Source organism: Mobula birostris, chromosome 2, assembly GCF_030028105.1.
Source record: "Mobula birostris isolate sMobBir1 chromosome 2, sMobBir1.hap1, whole genome shotgun sequence".
Taxonomy (NCBI): domain Eukaryota; kingdom Metazoa; phylum Chordata; class Chondrichthyes; order Myliobatiformes; family Myliobatidae; genus Mobula; species Mobula birostris.
The window spans coordinates 162,636,136-162,658,095 of record NC_092371.1 but is presented as its reverse complement, the minus strand read 5'-3'; the positions used below and the strand labels follow the sequence as shown (position 1 = coordinate 162,658,095).

General features: G+C 43.9%; 1 protein-coding gene across 3 annotated transcripts in view; it reads right to left on the bottom strand.

Annotated features, from left to right (window-relative positions):
- The window catches only part of khdrbs2 (KH domain containing, RNA binding, signal transduction associated 2), a 545,499-nt gene extending 538,952 nt beyond the window's left edge, over positions 1-6,547 (bottom strand). For all 3 annotated transcript variants that reach the window (XR_011889050.1, XM_072278088.1, XM_072278072.1), the window contains exon 1: positions 6,341-6,547. Coding sequence is in view for 2 of the 3 variants with exons in the window: in XM_072278088.1 (XP_072134189.1) it covers positions 6,341-6,431 (91 nt within the window). In the remaining variant the exon portion in view is untranslated. The remainder of the gene's footprint in view (positions 1-6,340) is intronic.
- Positions 6,548-21,960: the final 15,413 nt, after the last annotated feature.

The window sequence follows — 21,960 nt, the reverse complement described above, 5'->3', positions numbered from 1 at the left end:
ATCCATGTGCACGTGGGAAGGACGTACAAACCTTCTTACAGAGGACACTGGAATTGAACTCTCAACTCCGACGCCCCAAGCTGTAATAGTGTCACACTAACCGCTATGCTACTGCGGTGCCCCAAACTTGATAGAGAATTGGTTGGCAGACAGGAAGCAAAGAGTGGGAATAAACGGGACCTTTCCAGAATGGCAGGCAGTGACTAGTGGGGTACCGCGAGGCTCAGTGCTGGGACCCCAGTTGTTTACAATATATATTAATGACTTAGACGAGGGAATTAAATGCAGCATCTCCAAGTTTGCAGATGACACGAAGCTGGGCGGCAGTGTTAGCTGTGGGGAGGATGCTAAGAGGATGCAGGGCGACTTGGATAGGTTAGGTGAGTGGGCAAATTCATGGCAGATGCAATTTAATGTGGATAAATGTGAGGTTATCCACTTTGGTGGCAAAAACAGGAAAACAGATTATTATCTGAATGGTGCCCAATTAGGAAAAGCGAAGGTGCAACGAGACCTGGGTGTCATTATACACCAGTCATTGAAAGTTGGCATGCAGGTACAGCAGGCGGTGAAAAAGGCAAATGGTATGCTGGCATTCCTAGCAAGAGGATTTGAGTACAGGAGCAGGGAGGTTCTACAGCAGTTGTATAAGGCCTTTGTGAGACCACACCTAGAGTATTGTGTGCAGTTTTGGTCCCCTAATCTGAGGAAAGGCATTCTTGCCATAGAGGGAGTACAAAGAAGGGTCACCAGATTGATTCCTGGGATGGCAGGACTTTCATATGATGAAAGACTGGATTGACTAGGCTTATACTCGCTGGAATTTAGAAGATTGAGGGGGTATCTTATTGAAACGTGTAAAATTCTAAAGGGATTGGACAGGCTAGATGCAGGACGATTGTTCCCGATGTTGGGGAAGTCCAGAACGAGGGGTCACAGTTTGAGGATAAAGGGGAAGCCTTTTAGGACTGAGATGAGGAAAAACTTCTTCACACAGAGAGTGATGAATCTGTGGAATTCTCTGCCACAGGAAACAGTTGAGGCCAGTTCATTGGCTATATTTAAGAGGGAGTTAGATAAGGCCCTTCTGGCTAAAAGGATCAGGGGGTATGGAGAGAAGGCAGGTATAGGGTTCTGAGTTGGATGATCAGCCCTGGTCGTAACGAATAGCGGTGCAGGCTCAAAGGGCCGAAAGACCTACTCCTACACCTATTTTCTATGTTTCTATTTCTATATAAGGAGGGATAGTCAACATGACTTCAGGAGTTCCTATTTCACAAATTTGATTTGAGTTCTTTTTTTAAAAGGCAGGTTACAAAGATGATTGATGAGTGTAGGTCTGGGGATGTTGTCCACAGGGATTTGAGTGAAGCATTTTATAAGCCCCTCCCCCACAACAGTAGGCTGATCCAGTGGGTTAAGTCACAGAGGATCCACAGTGAGTTGGTAAACTGGAACCGAAATTGGCTTGGTCATAGAAGAGCAATGTGGTGGAAAGATGCTTTTCTGACTGCAGGTCTGTGCCAGAAGTCAATGCTGAGACCTCTGTTGTTTTATCAATGATTTCAATGAAAATTCAGGTGGCATGTTAGTCATTTTGTAGATGACATGAAAATTGGAGGAACCATGAATAATAAACAAGATTGTCAAAAGATAAAGCAGACCTGAATCTGCTGGAAGCCAAAGATTACAGAGGGCCTTGGAGTTTGAGGGTTGTACTATGTCCGTGGGTGGGAGGGAGGAACAGGACTTGTTTTGCTACTGTTGTTTTGTTGTGTTCTCTGTTCGTCTGCCCAACATGGTGAGCATGCTATGCTGGTGCTGGAATGTGTGCGATGACACTTGCGGGCTGATACCCCAGCACATCCTTGTTGGTTGGTTGTTACGCAAATGACACATCTCATTGTATGTTTTAATGCACACATGACAAATAAACTTAAATTTTGAGGATACAAATCAGTTGCAAATTTGGATGGAGAAATGATAGACTGAATTTAACCGAGACAAGTGTAATTACTGAAGGTCAAGTGCAAGAGCAATGTACAGCAAATGGCAAGATCCCTTAGAGCAGAGGGAGCTTCAGGTGGTGTGTAATTTTAAAATCAGGGCTTGGCAATTCTGATAAGAACACAACTATGGCTTCTTTTTAATACAAGTGTGAAAATTCAAAATCCTTCTCCAAAAGAGCGCAATTGTCAGACCCAATGTTTTTAGCCATGCAAAGGTGGGCTGACACCAGGAAATGGGGGCAATGTTCGGTCATTTGTGATCCAACTAAAAGGTAGAGCAGACCTGAGTAGAATGATCTATCCCCTAAGCAAATGATGGTGGATTCGTGACCACAAGCAAAACTGAAATAAGAAAAGATCACCAAACACAAAACGCTGCAGGAACTCAACAAGTCAGGACAGGAATAAACAGTTAATGGTTTGGACCAGGATCCTTCAGCAGGACTGGAAAGGAAGGGGAAAAGCCAGAATAAGGCGGCAGAGGACGGGAAGAAGTACAAGCTGGAAGGCAATAGGTGAGATCAGGTGAGGACAAAGTGGGATGGGTGAGAATGAAGTGAGCAGCTGGGAGCTGATAGGTGGAAAAGGGAAATGGCTGAGGGAGGAATCTGACAGGAGAGGAGAGTTAAGTATGGGAGAAAGGGGAGGAGGAGTACCAGAGAGAGGTGATGGGCATGCTAGAAGAGAAGGGGTAAGAGGGGAGCCAGAATGGGAAATGGAAAAAGGAAAAAGAGAGAAGGAGAGTGGGGAGAAATTATTGGCAGATAGAGAAATCTATGTAATAAAAGATCAAATGAGGACAAGTACTCATAAATCTACATTGCGTAGGTCAAACACCTTGCTGAGCATTGCCATAACCACCACTTGCTCTGAATTAATGGAGTAGCGTTTTTCTACTTCCACTCTCTCATCGGAGACATACAGCGCAGGTCAGGCTCATCGGCCCTATCCATTATACCCTTTGCTTTAAAATAAACACACTTCAGATGGAACAAGTCTCGAGCTCCCTAAAGGTTGGAACAGAAAAATCCCAGAACCTGGCAGGTCATGCTTGCTTTCATCACCAGTAAAAGTTAGGAAGTCAAGTTTCATATCTGCATAAAATGTTACCCAAGCCACACCTGTTCTTTTATTATCACTTTATCTAAGAAACGATATACAGTCTATGGCAACTTTATTAGGTACACCTGCTCCTTAAAGCAAATATCTAATCAGCAACTCAATGCGTAAAAGCATGCAGACATGGTCAAGAGGTTCAGTTGCTGTTCAGCTCAAACATCAGAATGGAGAAGAAATGTGATCTATGTGACTTTGACCATGAAATGATTGTTAATGCCAGACAAGGTAATTTGAATATCTTGGAAACTGCTGATCTCTTGGGATTTTTATGCAGTCTCTAGTCCAGAGTCTAGATTTACAGAGAACGGTGCAAAAACAAAAAAAAAAAATCCAGTAAGTGGCAGTTCTTTGGGCAAAACGCCTTGTTATTGAGAAAGGTCAGGAAAATGGCCAGACTAATTTATGCTGACAGAACAGCGACAATAACTCAAGTAACCATGCACTACAGCAGTGGTGTACAGAAAGGCATCCTTGAACGCACATGTCAAACCTCAAAGTGGATGGGCTACAGCAGCAGAAGGCCATGACTATACACTCTGTGGCCACTTTATTACGTACAGGAGGTTCTTTATAAAGTGGCCAATGAGTGTACACAGCCAATACGAAAATCACCAAAGCACTAGGAAGCATATCAATCTGTTGCCCGGTTTCTGTGATAGGAACAGCTTTGCAACTCACTGTTATCGAGGAGAAATTCCAACAGTCGAACAGTTAAATGGGAAATCAGACAGTGAGAACCAGGCTCTCAACGGCTAAAGAGACTTACTGCTGCCTTTCTTGTTCACAGGTGCCACCAGCACCTTGCTGACAGCACCCAGCTATACTGGCATCTACAGTGGGTTCCAGTCCAAAATCTCACAGGAATTCTGTTAATAAGTAAGTAGCAGCTTGATAAATAGCAAGTGTCATTCATTCACTGTCCCAGACCATGTTATTTAAACTCCAGTAAACATCAGAATTTCAACAAGCTTCCAGAATACAATAAGGCAGTAAAGGCAAGTCAGAAAGCATATGTGGAAAGAAAAACTGAGTTATGTTTTGGGTTAACCTGAAGTGCCAATGCAGTTTCCGTCTCCACAGATTCTGCCTGGCCTGTGAATATTTCCAGATTTTTTAAATCCCATATTTCCAGTTTTTACTTATTTTATTTAGAAATAGAACACAGTGACAGGCCCTACTAGCCCAATGAGCCCATGCTGCTCAGTTACATCCATCTGATAAATTAACCTACCAAACCATACAAATTTTGAATATGGGGAAAATCGGGGCAACCCAGAGGAAACCCACGTAGTCACGGTAAAAAAAAACTCTTTACGGACAGCAGCGGGAATTAAAACACATTGAAATATTCATTCGTATGTAACTTTGTTAATATTCCCTCTTGTACACACTACAGACTGTACACAACTGGCTGTCATGCCACAAGAGAAAATCCTTTCATTTCGACCCAACATGACAAGAAAAGCGAGTTCATCTTTCTGTACCATTACCAACACTGCCTTTTAATGGTCTTACATTAGAAAAGTATTTGCAGTAGTTTTTAAAAAAAAGTCTAAAACCAGAAAATATCCCTTGTATTCGCAACAATATTCCAGATGCAATTAGGAAGACGCGCGCGTTCCAGTACTGCGACCGTCTTAAAATGATCTTCTGACAAGACAAAGCCAAACACGGACTAACAGAGAGCGTTTTAACATAATTGAGAGTTGGCATACTGCCAGCACAAAAACTCTGTTACTAAAGCTTCTTAATAACTGAGTTCCCGTCTGTTCCTCCTTTCTTATCAGTATCGCTCAGTCCGAGCGTCAATATTTGTCTTTTTTTGTGCCAACTCTCTCCACATCCCATTTCAACAACCAATTTACGCCCACAAATATGGTTTCATTCACCTGACAGAATACCCCAGTAATGAGTCCCCATCCACCGCTACCCTCCGCCTTAAAGGGAATGTCAATTGTAGCTGGTGTGAGCTACATCATAACACTTCCCGCTCTCCAGGAATTCATTGGAATTTGGCCGAGGGAAGAGTCCACGTTAGTGTCCTTTAACCCGTCGGGCAAGCACCCAGAAAATACCGAGTTTGCAACAGCCGTGTAACTGAAATGAGGGTCTGGCCAGACATCACCGTGCAAGATTGTCTCCGATATCTTACGCTGACCGCTCCACCCTTCTTGCGCGTCGCGCTGCTGCCCTCTACAGCAGAGAAACAAGACTCCAGCGCTCGGGACCCCCACCATCCTGACCTACCGGGAACTTGTTCTCGTTAATTTTTAAGGTATCTAACACAATACAGACGGCAATTGCGGAAGTGGTGGTGTATAAAAAAACCCAAAGGGGGCAATGCATTCGCAGCAACGAAACTCAGTGTCTTCCTTTACAAAGCACGCACACAGACCGCAGAAAGCTTGGAATTGTACAGGTGGCGTGTGTGTGTGTGTAAAAGACGCACAATACGAGACATACAAGCGCACGTGCATGTCTGTGTATATAATCACGGGCATATTCATTTGCAAGACTGAGACATTCTGTGCATATGGAGGTATGTAAAGACGCACATATAGATTATGTGTACATATGTGCAAATACACAAGCATACGTTTACATAATAGTGCATGTATATATTTGTGTGTACATTTAGGTATAACGCGTGTGTGTGTACATACAGACATATCTGCATATGGATACAGGTTCATATAGTTACGCACATAGGCACAAGTGAAGATGCACATATACATTATATATGTACATATACGCAAATATAGGCAGATTTACATATGTGTATATACATGCATCTAGTCTCATATATAGTTACGCATGCACATATATCTAGATATACCACGCACGCATTACCAATATATCAATGATGACTTCCATCAGTGTGTCTAACTACACATGCAGAGCTAACAGCTGGCCGCTATTTGCAGCCCCTGGGCCACATTAACTGCAGCAACAGCTGTTACAATTGATGCTGGATCAATTCAGCTGAATTATGGACATGGTGATTTACCATCCCCACCAACCCAAACACACATCATAGAAGAACTCCAAGCACCAATAAACATAAAAGAACCGCCACTAGTTTGTAGGTCACCCGCAGGGGAGGGATGTCTGTTTTTATTTACAAACAACGTTGATTCTTTTATATCAATCAATGCAAGAGCTAAGCGTTTCCTTCTCCGGACAACATGTTCATTCCCGACAGCACAACTTACCTTCCGACAGCAGACGCGTAGCGTGAACAAAAGAGGGATCCAGAGTGTCTTTCTCTGCCATCAGCTCTGGCAAATATTTCTCTCTCTGCATTTTTGTAATATGATTTTAAATTTATATTTATGCGTTTTAAAAGTTAAAATCGATTTCTACTTCTCTGAACACACACATCTGATTAAGCCGCTTCACGTCTGCACCAAGTGCACCGACTCGGTTGCACTGACTGCACACAACAGCATCCCAGCTCGCGCTCTCCGCCAGCTTCCAGTAAGAGCCCGCCTTTACATGACGGTGATTGGGTGTAGTGCAACCGTCCGGAAGCGAATTCAAATACTTATTGGTTAGCCTCTGTGTCATCAAGAATGAATGACAGGGCACAGGGCAGCGGCGGTAGCTGGTGGCGCTTTGTTATCCCGTTTTTTTAAAGTCGAGACGTCTTTTAAAAACATTTTGCGCACCTTTTATCTTAATTCGCAGTACTGAAATTGCTCCTTCGTCCATTCGTGCCAGCAGTAGAAACGTCAAATTAAAAATGATACACCCAGTACAAAGCGGGCCGATTGTATTAAACGGAAAATACATTGCAAAGTTGCTCCGGGCTTTGCTATAACGGGTGCACAAGTTGGTGCATAATTGATATGCCTGAAAAATGCTGATCTATACATTAAGACCTAGGCAACGTGGTCACTTAGGATATTTACTTCAGTCAGTTTCGTATTTTAATTACGATTAATGTTACAAGCGCGACATTCCACAGACGCCAAGCGCGCAGCGAGCAGATAATTGCAAACACCGAAGTATATTGCTATAGTGTTTAACTACATAAATATGTGATAGAAAGATAAATGTACGTCCACAGTATTCTGCCGAAGTACTGTGCATATCATAATGAAGCATTGCATCCGTGTTAATCGAGCACTATAAGATTCGAACATTAATAAGGTTAATATTTCAAAAAAACACCCAACACCCACTAAATATGTGGTGGGGGGGGGGCTAATTTTAAGACGTTATTAGATTCAGCCTTAGCTTGAAGCAACCTATCTACCTTATTGTAAATTGAACTTTTGGGGGCGATGTGAAGAACGTGCGTAACTCAAAACGGATTGCAGTAGGGAAATAATTCTCCTTTCTCTGCAATGTATTATTGCAGCGTCCTTCCGCAACCGGTGTTGGGAGCAGCGGGAAGAAGTAGCTTGCTCCCGATCAAATCGTTCCTTGAACACACGTTTCAACTATTTTCTATGTGAACGGTGCTGCTTGCTTCCGCGAAAGAACAGTGAGTGAGGATGCGTTTTACAGTTTGAGCTGTTCTACATAGCGATTCGATTTTATCTTTCAGTAAAATGTTGGCTAAATGTTCTGAAAGGAAACGTTTGCAGAGCGAATACTGCTCGTTTACACATGGGCACTGTGTGTCGGTACTGTAAGAGTTTATAACAAGTCAACCTCGGGATATTTAAAGATACCGAGAAGTTACCGGAAGCAGTGTCTCATCTGCATCTTGGAGCTACGGGGAGGTAGTCACCCCAAGGTTACAGGAGACTGATAAATGGGTGACTGTCAAAACAGGAAAGGGAAAACGTCAGATCGTGGAGAGCACCCTGTGGCCGTCCCCCTCAACAATAAGTACTCCATTTTGAGTGCTGTTAGGGTGAGGTGAGGTGAGGTGAGGGTGGGGGTGGGGGGGAATGATCTACATGAGGAAAGAAACAGTGGCTGTGCCTCTGGCACCGAGTCAGGCCCTGTAGCTCAGAAGGGTAGGGAACTGAAGAGGATGGCAGCAGTGACAGGGGACTCTATAGTCAGGGGGACGCGAAAAAGAAACACGGCTTGCCTCCCAGATGCCGTGGTCCGCGATGTGTATGAACGCATCCGCAATATCCTGAAAACAGAGCGTGAGCAGCCAGAGTCATGGTACTTAGTGGTACCAATGACATGGGTAGAAAAAAAGGGAGGAGGTCCTGAAAGCAGAATGCAGGGAGTTAGGAAGTAATCTCTCCTGGGACAAGTGTGACCTGTACAAAAGGGATGGGTTGCATTTGAATCCGAGGGGGACCAATATCCTCGGGGCAGGTTTGCTGGAGCTATTGGGAGTGACCATAAGACAAAGGAGCAGAAGTCGGCCATTCGGCCCATCGAGTCTGCTCCGCCATTTTATCATGAGCTGATCCATTCTCCCATTTAGTCCCACTCCCCCCGCCTTCTCACCAAAACCTTTGATGCCCTGGCTACTCAGGTACCTATCAATCTCTGCCTTAAATACACCCAATGACTTGGCCTCCACTGCTGCCTGTGGCAACAAATTCCATAGATTCACCACCCTCTGACTAAAAATATTTCTTCACATTTCTGTTCTGAATGGGCGCCCTTCAATCCTGAAGTCATGCCCTCTCATACTAGACTCCCCCATCATGGGAAACAACTTTGCCACATCCACTCTGTCCATGCCTTTCAACATTCAAAATGTTTCTATGAGGTCTCCCCTCATTCTTCTAAACTCCAAGGAATACAGTCCAAGAGTGGACAAACGTTCCTCATATGTTAACCCTCTCATTCCCAGAATCATTCTAGTGAATCTTCTCTGTACCCTCTCCAACGTCAGCACATCCTTTCTTAAATAAGGAGACCAAAACTGCCCACAGTACTCCAAGTGAGGTCTCACCAGCACCTTATAGAGCCTCAACATCACATCCCTGCTCCTATACTCTATTCCTCTAGAAATGAATGCCAACATTGCATTTGCCTTCTTCACTACCGACTCAACCTGGAGGTTAACCTTAAGGGTATCCTGTACGAGGACTCCCAAGTCCAGTTGCATCTCAGAACTTTGAATTCTTTCCCCATTTAATTAATAGTCTGTCCGTTTATTTCTTCTGCCAAAGTGCATAACCATACACTTTCCAACATTGTATTTCATTTGCCACTTCTTTGCCCATTCTTCCAATCTATCCAAGTCTCTCTGCAGACTCTCCATTTCCTCAGCACTACCGGCCCCTCCACCTATCTTCGTATCGTCAGCAAACTTAGCCACAAAGCCATCTATTCCATAATCCAAATCGTTGATGTACAATGTAAAAAGAAGCGGCCCCAACACAGACCCCTGTGGAACACCACTGGTAACCGGCAGCCAACCAGAATAGGATCCCTTTATTCCCACTCTCTGTTTCCTGCCAATCAGCCAACGCTCTATCCACGTATGTAACTTTCCCATAATTCCATGGGCTCTTATCTTGTTAAGTAGCCTTATGTGTGGCACCTTGTCAAAGGCCTTCTGAAAATCCAAATATACAACATCCACTGCATTTCCCTTGTCTAGCCTACTGGTAATTTCCTCAAAAAATTGTAATAGGTTTGCCAGGCAGGATTTTCCTTTAAGGAATCCATGCTGAGTTCTGCCTATCTTGTCATATGCCTCCAGGTACTCTGTAACCTCATCCTTGACAATCGACTCCAACAACTTCCCAACCATCGATGTCAAGCTAACAGGTCTATAATCTCCTTTTTGCTTCCTTGTCCCCTTCTTAAATAGCGGAGTGACATTTGCAATCTTCCAGTCCTCCGGAACCATGCCAGAATCTATCGACTTTTGAAAGATCATCACTAATGCCTCCGCAATCTCCACAGCTACTTCATTCAGAACATGCGGGTGCATTCCATCTAGTCCGGGAGAGTTATCTACCTTTAGGCTATTCAGCTTCCTGAGTACTTTCTCTGTCGTAATTGTGACTGCGCACCCTTCTCTTCCCTGCCACCCTTGAGTGTCCGGTATACTGCTGTCTTCCTCAGTGAAGACTGATACAAAATACTCGTTCAGTTCCTCCGCCATCTCCTTATCTCCCATTACAATTTCTCCAGCATCATTTTCTATCGGTCCTATATCTACTCTCACCTATCTTTTACTCTTTATGTACTTGAAAAAGCTTTTAGTATCCTCTTTGATATTATTTGCTAGCTTCCTTTCATAGTTAATCTTTTCCCTCTTAATGACCTTATTAGTTTCCTTTTGTAAGGTTTTAAAAACTTCCCAATCCTCTGTCTTCCCAATAATTTTTGCTTCCTTGTATGCCCTCTCATTTGCTTTAACTTTGGCTTTGACTTCACTTGTCAACCACGGTTGCATCCTTTTTCCATTCGAAAATTTCTTCTTTTTTAGAATATACCTGTCTTGCACCTTCCTCACTTCTCGCATAAACTCCAGCCACTGCTGCTCTGCCATCTTTCCCGCCAGTGTCCCTTTCCAGTCAATTTTGGCCAGTTCCTCTCTCATGCCACTGTAATTTCCTCTACTCCACTGAAATACCGACACATCAGATTTCGGCTGCTCTTTTTCTAATTTCACAGTGAACTCAATCATGTTATGATCACTGTCTCCTAAGGATTCCTTCACCTCAATCTCTCTAATCACCTCCAGTTCATTACACAATACCCAATCCAGTACAGCCGATCCCCTAGTGGGCTCAACAACAAGCTGTTCTAAAAAGCCATCTCGCAGACATTCTACAGATTCTCTCTCTTGAGATCCAGTGCCGACCTGATTTTCCCAATCTACTCGCATGTTAAAATCCCCCAAAATTATCATGACACAGACCTTCTGACAAGCCTTTTCTATTTTCTGTTGTAATTTGTAGTAGAACATAGTACATAGAACATAGAATAGTACAGCACAGTACAGGCCCTTCAGCCCACAATGTTGTGCCGACCCACATCACTGCAGCTGTTTGGAGGCCCATAAATAACTGCCATCAGGGTCCTTTTACCCCTGCGATTTCTTAGCTCAACGCATAAAGATTCTGCACCTTCCAATCCTATATCACCTCCTCCTAATGATTTAATATCATTTCTTACCAATAAAGCCACGCCTCCCCCTCTGCCTACCTTCCTATCCTTCCGATACACCGTGTATCCTTGGACGTTCAGCTCCCAGAGACATGCATCCTTTAGCCAGGTCTCAGTGATGGCCACAATATCATACCTGCCAATCTGTAGCTGTACAACAAGATCATCCACCTTATTCCTTATGCTGCGTGCATTTAAGTATTACACCTTAAGACCAGTATTTGGTAATTTTCGCTTTGATTTCACTGCAACTTTATTGCACTGCAACTCATCCCAATGGCTACAAATTTGCCCCATCACCTGCCTGTCTTTCCTGACATCTTTACTGCTCACTATCTTAGATTTATTTCTGTTTTCCCCTTCCTCTGCTCTGTCATTCCGGTTCCAATCCCCCTGCCAAATTAGTTTAATCCCTCCCTAACAGCTCTATTAAATTTTTCCGCCAGAATATTGGTCCCCTTCGGGTTCAGGTGTAACCTGTCCATTTTGAAGAGATCCCAATTATCCTAGAATCTGAAGCCCTGCCCTCTGCACCAGTCTCTCAGCCATGCATTCATCTGCCTGATCCTACTATTCCTGCCCTCACTAGCACGTGGCACAGGTAGCAATCCCGAGATCACTACCCTGGAGGTCCTGCTTCTCAGCTTCCTTCCTAACTCCTGGAAATCTCTCTTCAGGACCTCCTCCTTTGTCCTTTGTGGTTTAAACTATAGCAGAGAATGGATACCAGTATGATAGAACTGAGGATGAGCCAGCAGGTTTACAAGTAGATGATGGGTGTAATATGAATGTAAGGCAATGATTGGGCAGACAATGCAATTAATTCAATTGCACCACAGAGGCAAAATTCAAAAGAGCAAAGAATGCAGAACTGAAAGTGCTGTATTTAAATGCACATAGCATTCGGAATAAGTGGATGAATTTGTGATGCAATTCGAGATTAGTCAGTATGAAGTTGTAGCCATCATTGAGCCCTGACTGAGAGGAAGTTGGGAGCTTAACATCAAAGGATATTCTTTGTATCAAAAGGATGGGAAGGAAAGCATAGGTGGTGGTATGGCTTTGTTGGTAAGAGATGGAATTACATCTTTAGAAAGAGGTGACATAGGGTCAGAGAATGTTGAATCCTTGTGTATGGAGTTAAGAAACTGCTAGGGTAAAAAAATATATTATGGAAATCATATATAAGCCTTGAAATAGTAACCAAGATGTGGAGTTGAGACTGCAAAGGGAGCTAAGATGTGGGGCTGAGATCTCAAAGGGAGCTCGAAAGGGCATGGAATAAGAGTAATATCACAATTGTAATGGGGGACTTCAATATGCAAGGGGATTGGGAAAATCAGGTTGGTGTTGTATTGAAAGAGAGGGAACTTGTTGAATGCTTGCAAGATGGTTTTTAGAGCAGCTTGTACTTGAGCCTACTCTGGGAAAGGCTATTTTAGACTGGGTGTTGTGTAATAATCCAGGTTTTATAAGGGAGCTTAAGGTAAAGGAACCCTTAGGAGACAGTGATCATAATCTGATTGAATTCATACTGCAACCTGAGAGGGAGAAGCATAAGTCACATGTATCAGTATCGCAATGGAATAAATGTAGCTACAGAGGCATGAGAGAGGAGCTTGCCCAAGTGGATTGGAGGAGGTTACTGGTGGGGTTGATGGCAGAGCAAAGGTGGCTGAAGTTTCTAGGAATAGTTCACCAAGTGCAGGATAGTTATGTCCCACTGAAGAAGTTGTTCTCAAATGGAAGGAGTAGGCAACCATGGCTGACAAGGGAAGTTAAGGACTGCATAAAAGCCAAGGAAAGGGCATATAATGTAGCAAAAGTGAGTGGGAAGTTGGTTGATTGGGAAGTTTTTAAAATCCAACAAAAGGCAACTAAAAAAGCCAAAAGAAGAGAAGAGATGAAATATGAGGACAGACTAACCAATAATATAAAGTAGGATATCAAAAGTGTTTTCAGTTATATGAAGAGTAATAGGGAGTTGAGAGTTGATATTGGACCATTGGAAATTATGCTGGTGAGATAGTAAGGGAGGACAAAGAAATGGTGGATGAACGGATGGGTACTTTGCATCTGTCTTCACACTTCACTGTGGAAGACACTAGCAGTGTACCAGAGGTCCATGAGTGCTAGGGAGCATGAGTGAGTGTCATTGTTATTACAAAGGAAAAGTGCTAGGCAAACTCAAAGCTGTTAAGGTGGATAAGTCACCTGAACCAGATGGACTACATCCCAGGGTCCTGAGAGAGGTCACTGAAGAGATAACAGATGCATTAGTCATGATTTTTCAAGAATCACTTGGTTCTGGCATTGGTCCCAGAGGACTGGAAGATTGTAAATGTCACTCCACTCCTTAAGAAGGGAGGAAAGCAAAAGAAAGGAAATTATAAGCCAGTTAGCCTAACTTCAATGTTGGGAAAGTGTTGGAGTCTATTATTAAAGATAAGGTTTTGAGGTACTTGGAGACTAATGATAAAATAAGTCAAAGTCAGGATGGTTTCTGTAAAGGGAAATCTTGTCTGACAAATCAGTTAGAGTTCTTTGAGGAAGTAACAAGCAGGGTGGACAAAGGAGAGGCAGTGGATGTCATTTACTTGAACTTTCAGAAGGTGTTTGATAATGTGCCACACATGAACCTGCTTAATAAGATAAAATCCCATGACATTACATGAAAGATATTGGCATGGATAAAGGAATGGCTGACAGACAGGAGGAAGCCAATGGGAATAAAGGGCCTTTTCCGGTTGGCTGCCAGTGAATAGTGGTGTTCCTCAGGGGTCAGTATTGGGACCACTACCTTTCACATTATTTGGATAATGTAATTGATGGCTTTGTGGGAAAGTTTGCAGATGATACGAATATAGGTGGAGGGGTAGATAGTTCTGAAGAAGCAATGCGACTGCAACAAGACTTGGACAAATTGGAATAATAGCCAAAAAGTAGCAGATGGAATAGAGCGTTAGAAAATGTATGAAAATACATTTTGGTTAAAGGCACAATAGTGCAGACTATTATCTAAATAGGGAGAAAATTCAAACATCAGAAGTGCTAAATTGTAAGACTCCCAGAAGGTTAATTTACAGATTGAGTTTGTGGTCAAGAAGGAAAATGCAATGTTGCCATTTATTTCAAGGGGAATAGAACATAAAAACAAGGAGATAATGCTGAGGTTTTATAAGACACTAGTCAGGCCTCACTTGGAATATTGTCAACAGTTTTGGGCTCCATATCTCAGAAAGGATGTATTGTCATTGGAGAGAGTCCAGAGGAGGTTCATAAGGATGATTCTGGGGTTAACATATGACGAGCATTTGGCAGCTTTGGGCCTGTATCAGTGGAACTTAGATGAATGTGGGGGAATCACATTACAACCTACCGATTGTTGAAAGGACTAGATAAGGTGGATGTGGAGAGGATGTTTCCTATGATGGTGGTATCCAGAACTAGAGGGCACAGCCTCAAAATTGAGGGGTGACCCTTTAAAACAGAGGTAAGGAGGAATTTTTTTAGCCAGAGAGCAGTGAATCTATGGAATGCTCTGCCACAGACTGCAGTGGCTAAGTCCTTGGGTATATTTAAAGCAGAAGTTGATAGTTTCTTGATTGGTCAGGGGATCAAAGGATATGGCAAAAGGCAGGTGTGTGGGATTAAGTGGGATCCGGGATCAACCATGATGGAATGGTGGAGCAGACTTGATGAGCTGAATGGCCTAATTCTGCTCCTATGTCTTATGGTCTTATGGTCTTATCTGGTTTTGCTAAGACGCAGATAATAGTGGATCAGTGGGTGGAGCTGCTGCCTCTTCGCTGTTGCTACTCATTCAATCCAAACCCCTGGTGCTGTCTGTAGAGTTTGCCTGCTCTCCCTGTCATCACATTGGTTCCTTTCATGTGCTCCCTTTCCCCCACCTCCACCGGAACTCCCTACACACACATATCAAAATTGTTCAAGTTTGGTAGGTGTCACCCACCCATCCCTGTGTGCAGGTGTATGGTTTGAACCTGGGAGGAGCAGAGGGCAAAGTGGCAGGAATAAAATGGGATCAGTGTGGGATTTGTGCAAACTGGTACTTGATGGTCAGCATGTAGTCAGTGGGCCGAAGGGCCTACTCTATGCTGTATGACTTTCTGAGAAATGTGAGTATCTCATTGCAAGATGTTTTATAACTCTAAATTGCCAATCTGATTGCCCCTGGTTCTGCTGTCCAGTGCTAACACCCTGATCGAGTTTTATAATCAAAACTCACCTACAATTCCCTGGATTTAAAATCCTTGCTGCCTGGTGATATGGAATCTGATGAAACTGTTTGTGAACATTACCAGAGATAGATTAGAACAGGATGAGAGTTGATGAGCGAATTACAAATTGAGGACACGAGATTCTACAAATGCTGGAAGACTTGAAGAAAATGCAAAATGCAGGAGGAGCTCAGCAAATCAGCCAGCAACAATGGAGAGGAATAAACAGTCGACATTTCAGACTGTGTCCTGATGAAGCGTCTCAGCCCAAACTATCGACTGCTTATTCCCCTCCATCAGTGCTGCCTGACCTGCTGATTTCCTCCAGAATTTTTTTGTGTTGCTATAAATTGAGGAAAATCTTTGGTGATAACTATAATCCTTATTTTTCATCAATAAAAGTGAATGTCTACTTGTCTATGCAGGTGATCAAGTTCAAGTTTACCTGTCATTCAACCATACACATATATACAATGTACATACAACCATACACATATATACAATGTACATTCAACCATACACATATATACAATGTACATACAACCATACACATATATACAATGTACATACAAGCTGCAAAACACGGTTCATACAGTCACACACAACACACAGTATATAATTACAATCCAGCACATACTTTCACAAAATAATATTAACATAAGTCCCTGGGTGGCAGGGCCTGAAGCTGGTGTTCTGGGTGCATAGTTAATAGAGTTGTCTCACAGCTCCACTAGAAATTGGAACAGAGTTGAACTTTTATGGGCTGCTTGCAATCCTCCAGCTCCAAGTATGGATTTCAAAAAGATCTTGATCCATCAGCCCCACATACCCACAGAGGACTGGCTTCCATCTTCTCAGCAGTCTACAGTCGGACAAAATGTAGAATGGCCTTTGAAGAATTAAACTGAGAAGACCAGTCCAGAGATTGTGGCCTCTTTGTAAGGTTCCTGGATCAGGCAGTGGAGATAAAAGATGATTTGTTAGCCACTTTGAAGCCTAAAAGGCCCTATGGTTTATTGACAGAGGAGCAGAGACAAGAAAAAAAATCAAAATAACTGCAGATGCTGGAAATCTAAAATAAAAGAGAAATGCTGAAAGTGCTCAGCAGGCCAGGCAGCTTCCGTGGGAGGAGAAACAGAGGTAATGCATCAGGTGAAAGACCTTTCAACAGGAGTGAGCTATCCCATTCCTGGTGTTTGTTGTGCCTTTCATTAAGATCATGACCGATCCTCTACTTGAGTGAGTGCTCTTTCCTGCACTGTATCCGTATCCCCTGATAGCCTGCCATGAATGAACTCCGCATCCCTTTAGGGTAGAGAAATCCAAAGATTCGGCCAACACCCTCACTGTGAAGGCACCTCTCCTCATCAGTCCTGAATGGTCAACCCTTCATTCTGAGACTGTCTCCTTTGGTTCTAGACTCCTCCTCAGTCTGTGAAAGCATCTCCTTTGCATCTAGCCAGCCGAACCCTGTAAGAATGTTGTAAATTTTAAAGTGATCTCCTCTCATTATTTCAGATTCTAAAGAGTACAGTCCCAGTTTACTCAATCTCTCCTCATTGAACAGACCCACCATCTCTGGAACCAGTCCAGTGAAATTTCACTGCAGCCACTCTATGGCAAATGCAGTCAGAGGCCTCCTGTTCTTAATAAAGGGTCATTGAATATATTTCTGCATGTTTATGCTCCTCTGGTACTGTGACCCATCCACTTCAAGGTTCAACAGGTTGTGTATTCAGAGATGCTCTTCTGCACACCACTGTTGTAATGTGATTATTTGAGTTACTGCCAACATTTCACCCTCAAAAATGCTGCTCATTTTATTTTTTTTTGTTTCAGACAGAGAATGTTTCAAAAAACATAAATCATTCTGTGAGCTGCAGTTTTGTGGGTGAAAATGCTTTGTTAATGAGAGAGGTCAAAGGAGAATGGCCAAACTGGTTCAAGCTGACAGGAAGGCAACAATAGCTCAAACAACCATGCATACAACAGTGAATTGGATTGACTTTATTACTTACATCCTTCACATACAGGAGTAAAATTCTTTATGTTATGTCTCTGTCTAAACGTGCAATGTGCTATGTATAGTAATTTGTAATAAATAGTATGAACAACAGGACAGTCAATATAACATAGAAATACAGTTGTATCAGCGTGAATTAATTAGTCTGATGGGCTGGTGGAAGAAGCTGTCCTGGAGCCTGTTGGTCCTGGCTTTTATGCAGCAGTACCGTTTCCCGGATAATAGCAGCTGGAACAGTTTGTGGTTGGGGTGACTCAGGTCCCCAATGATCCTTCGGGCCCTTTTTACACAGCTGTCTTTGTAAATGTCCTGAATAGTGGAAAGTTCACATCTACAGATGCGCTGGGCTGTCTGCACCACTCTCTGCAGAGTCCTGCGATTGAGGGAAGTACAGTTCCCATACCAGGCAGTGATGCAGCCAGTCAGGATGCTCTCAATTGTGCCCCTGTAGAAAGTTCTTAGGATTTGGGGGCCCATACCAAACTTCCTCAACCGTCTGAGGTGAAAGAGGTGCTGTTGTACCTTTTTCACCACACAGCTGGTGTGTACAGACTACATGAGGTGGATGCTGAGGAACTTGAAACTGTTCACCCTCTCGACCCCAGATCCATTGATGTCAATAGGGGTTAGCATGTCTCCATTCCTCCTGTAATCCACAACAAGCTCCTTTGTTTTTGTGACATTGAGGGAGAGGTTATTCTCTTCACACCACTGTATCAGGATGATGACTTCTTCCCTGTAGGCCACCTCGTTATTGTTTCAGATTAGGCCAAGCAATGTAGTATCGTTAGCAAATTTAATTAGCAGATTGGAGCTGTGGGTGGCAACACAGCCATGGGTATACAGAAAGTAAAGGAGGGGGCTTAGGACACAGCCCTGAGGGGCTCATGTGTTGAAGGTCGGAGGGGCAGAGGTGAGGAAGCCAACTCTTCCCGTCGGCCGATGATAAACAAAAAGTCCAGGATCCAGATGCACAAGGCAGGATGAAGGCTGAGGTCTCTGTGCTTTTTGTCAAGCCTGGAGGGAATTATGATATTAAATGCTGAACTGTAGTCCAAGAACAGCATTCTCACATAAGCATCCCTCTTCTCCAGATGTGTAAAGATGGTGCGTAGAGCTGCGGCTATTGCATCTTTTGTCGATCAGTTGTGTTGGTAGGTGAATGGTAGGGGGTCCAGTGTGGGTGGTAGCATGCTGCAGACGTGTCAAGCATTTGCTTATTATTGAGGTGAGTGCGACAGGACGCCAGGCTTTTTAGGTAAAGGGACAATGGTGAATGTTTTGAGGCAGGAGGGTGCTCTACAGTGGGAGAGGGAGAGATTAAAAACACACCTGCCAGTTGTGCCGCACACATCCTGAGTCCCCTCCCCGGGATGCCGTCTGGTCCTACAGCCTTACAACTGTCCACTCGTTGGAAACATCTGCGTACTTCAACCTCAGAGATGACTTTGGCGGCTCTCCTCAGGGGTTCAGTGTTGGCAACATCAAACCAAGCGTAAAAAGGAGATAGCTCATCTGGGAGAGAGGCAGCAATATTGGAAACACCACTGCATTTAGCTTTGAAGTCTGTGACGGTGTGCAGACTTTGCCATAAACTGCGTGTGTTGTTGGTGGAGAGTTGTGTCTGGATCTTGTCCCTGTATTGCCGTTTCACTGCCTTGGTGATTTTGCGTAGATCGTAGCTGCAGTCCCTGAGCTCCTGCTGGTTACCGGCTGTGGTGTGCAGGAGAGCATCTCTGAACACACAATACATCAAACCTTGAAGTGGTGGGCTAGAACTGCAGAAGACCACACCGGTTTCCACTCCTGTACTGTACCTAATAAAGTGGCCACTGACTGCACTTTTCCACAGTAACAAAGGGCTTTGAATTGTGAACTTAATAGCCAACTGAAGCAGCGGTCCCCAACCACCGGGCCGCAAAGCATGCGCTACCGGGCCGCGAGGAGACGATATGATTTGGCGATATGAGTCAGCTGCACCTTTCTGCATTCCCTGTCACGCCCACTGTTGAGCTTGAACGCACGTGAAATCATTACACACGCGTCATCCATGTCAGCGCGGGAAGAAGATCAACTCCTCGAGCTTGCAAATGACGGTGGGCTGAGAAGTATGTTTGACATAACATCTCTGCCGGCATTCTGGATCAAAGTCAAGGCTGAATATCCTGAGATAGCCACGAAAGCACTGAAAACGTTGCTTCCATTTCCAACGTATCTCTGCAATGAATGCAACGAAAACTAGATTGCGGAATAGACTGGACATAAGGAACCCACTTCGAGTATCGCTGTCTCCCATCACCCCTCAATGGCACCGTCTTGTTGTAGGGGAACAAGCCCAGAGCTCCCACTGATTCAGCGATACTGGTGTGTTGCAATGATTTTATATGTTCATACAAGGAAAATATATGCTGTGTGTTTAATATCCAAATGTTACTTAAAATGTTATGATGCTATTGACTTATAAGTGACTTATCACTATATTCATGCGAGGAAATTTTACGCTGTGTGTTTAATATTAAATTCGTTAGATAAACCCTTTAAGAAACGAAATTGAGTGTATTAGCCACTTATCACCGATATTCCGGTCGTGATTAACACCCCCCCCCCCCCCGCCGAACAGAATCGGCAAAAAGGATTTGTAGAAAAAAATCGGCGCGTACACGCATGCGCAATGGTGCCCGCGCAAGGCTTCATGGTCATGGTAGTCTTCTCAGTGTAAACACAACGTATTTGACGGTTACTCTTGTCCGTTGGCAACCCTACTCACCCCCCCCCCCCCACCCAGTTGGCCGGTCCGCAAGACTATTGTCAATAATAAACCGGTCTGCGGTGCAGAAAAGGTTGGGGACCCCTGAACTAAAGCACAATACAGCCACACCGTAAAACTCAGGAGGCTGAGGGCAAGCTGCCATTTACGTGAGGCACTGACCAAGCAACATGAACTGTCCAGCAATGTCAATTGTATCATGACCCTACTGCAGGTTTCTGAGTCCTTTATATATTTGTAACAATTGGTGTCATTAAATTTGCTGGTAAATCTCCAGAAAAATAATCTGGGCTATTAATTGTTTGGATTGGTAACTCTCCTTATGTTCTTGATCTCCAAATCCTGAACTTCAAAGGGCTCTACTAACACAATTGCTCTAATTAGTCAACCACATCTGATTTAAGTTCTGAGGCAATTAATCACTGTTGAAAACTGTCAGAACTGGCAGACTCGAGTGCTAAAAACATTGTAACGTATGCCTGTATTCTAACGAGATGAAGTTGGCACCACAGGTCCGTGAACTGTTTTTATACAGTTGTGGGTTGTGGAGCGACACCAGTGAGGTTGTCCTTAATTGCCTGCTGCTGAACGCCCTTGAGGAGGTGGGGGCCTGTTGTCATTTGGAACCACAGCTCAGAAGCCTCCCGAGTTCAAAAAGGATAGAGGGAAGGAAGATCAGGAGGTCATCACATCAATGAGACAAAACGACCATTGACAAGATTGTCACCTCTTGTATTGCTCGGTAGGTTAACCTAACACTGCTGCCCTGACACAGTGTTTCAGTGAAGGAGATGGGAATTGACTCTGAGATCACTGTGAACATAGGTGTACGTAGAACATAAAACAGTATCACACAGTGCAGGCCCTTCGGCCCTCAATGTTGTGCCAACTTTTTATCCTATGCTGAGATCAATCTAACCCTTCCCACTCACATACCCCTCCATTTTTCTTTTATCCATGTGCCTGTCTAGGAGTCTCAAATGTCCCTAAAGCACCACCACCCCAGGCAGCACGTTCCATGCACCCACCACTCTCTGAGTAATAACTTACCTCTATACTTTCCTCCAATCACATTCAAATTAATCCCCTCATAATCACAAGAGATTCTTCAGATGCTGGAAGTTCATAAGAACAAATAAAACATGCTGAAGGAACCCAGAAGGTCAGGCTGCATCTATGGAGAGGAATGAGCACTTTGATGTTTTGGGCTGAGACCCTTCTCCAGGACTGGAAAGGAAAGGAGAAGAAGACAGAATAAGAAGGTGGGGAAAGGGGAGTTTCTGCCTTGGCAAATACTTTCTGGCTGTCCACCCTGTCTATGCCTCTTATCATCTTGTATACCTCTATTAAGTCACCTCTCATTCTCCTTCTCTCCAAAGAGAAAAGCCCGAGCTTGCTCAGCTAACTTGAAAAGAATTCTCTCTAAACCAGAAAGCATCCTAGTAAATCTTCTCTGCACCCTCTCTGAAGCTTCTGCACCCTTCCTATGATGAGGCAACCAGAACTGAACCTGTCGAGTGCTCACAGAGACTCCCATGCTGAGAGGTGTAGTCTTTGTGTATATGGTGCGATGGAAATAAATGGGATCCCAGACTGTGCTGAACTGCCTAGTGTGAGGAACAGGTTCTGATTGACATGGATTTCCATTGGGAACACTGGTCCAAGGTAACCAGGGGGTGATGTCAGTCATGGTAACGTCTCTGGTGATATAGAGGCAGCAGCACCCAACCTCAGAGAGACTGGTGACCAGTA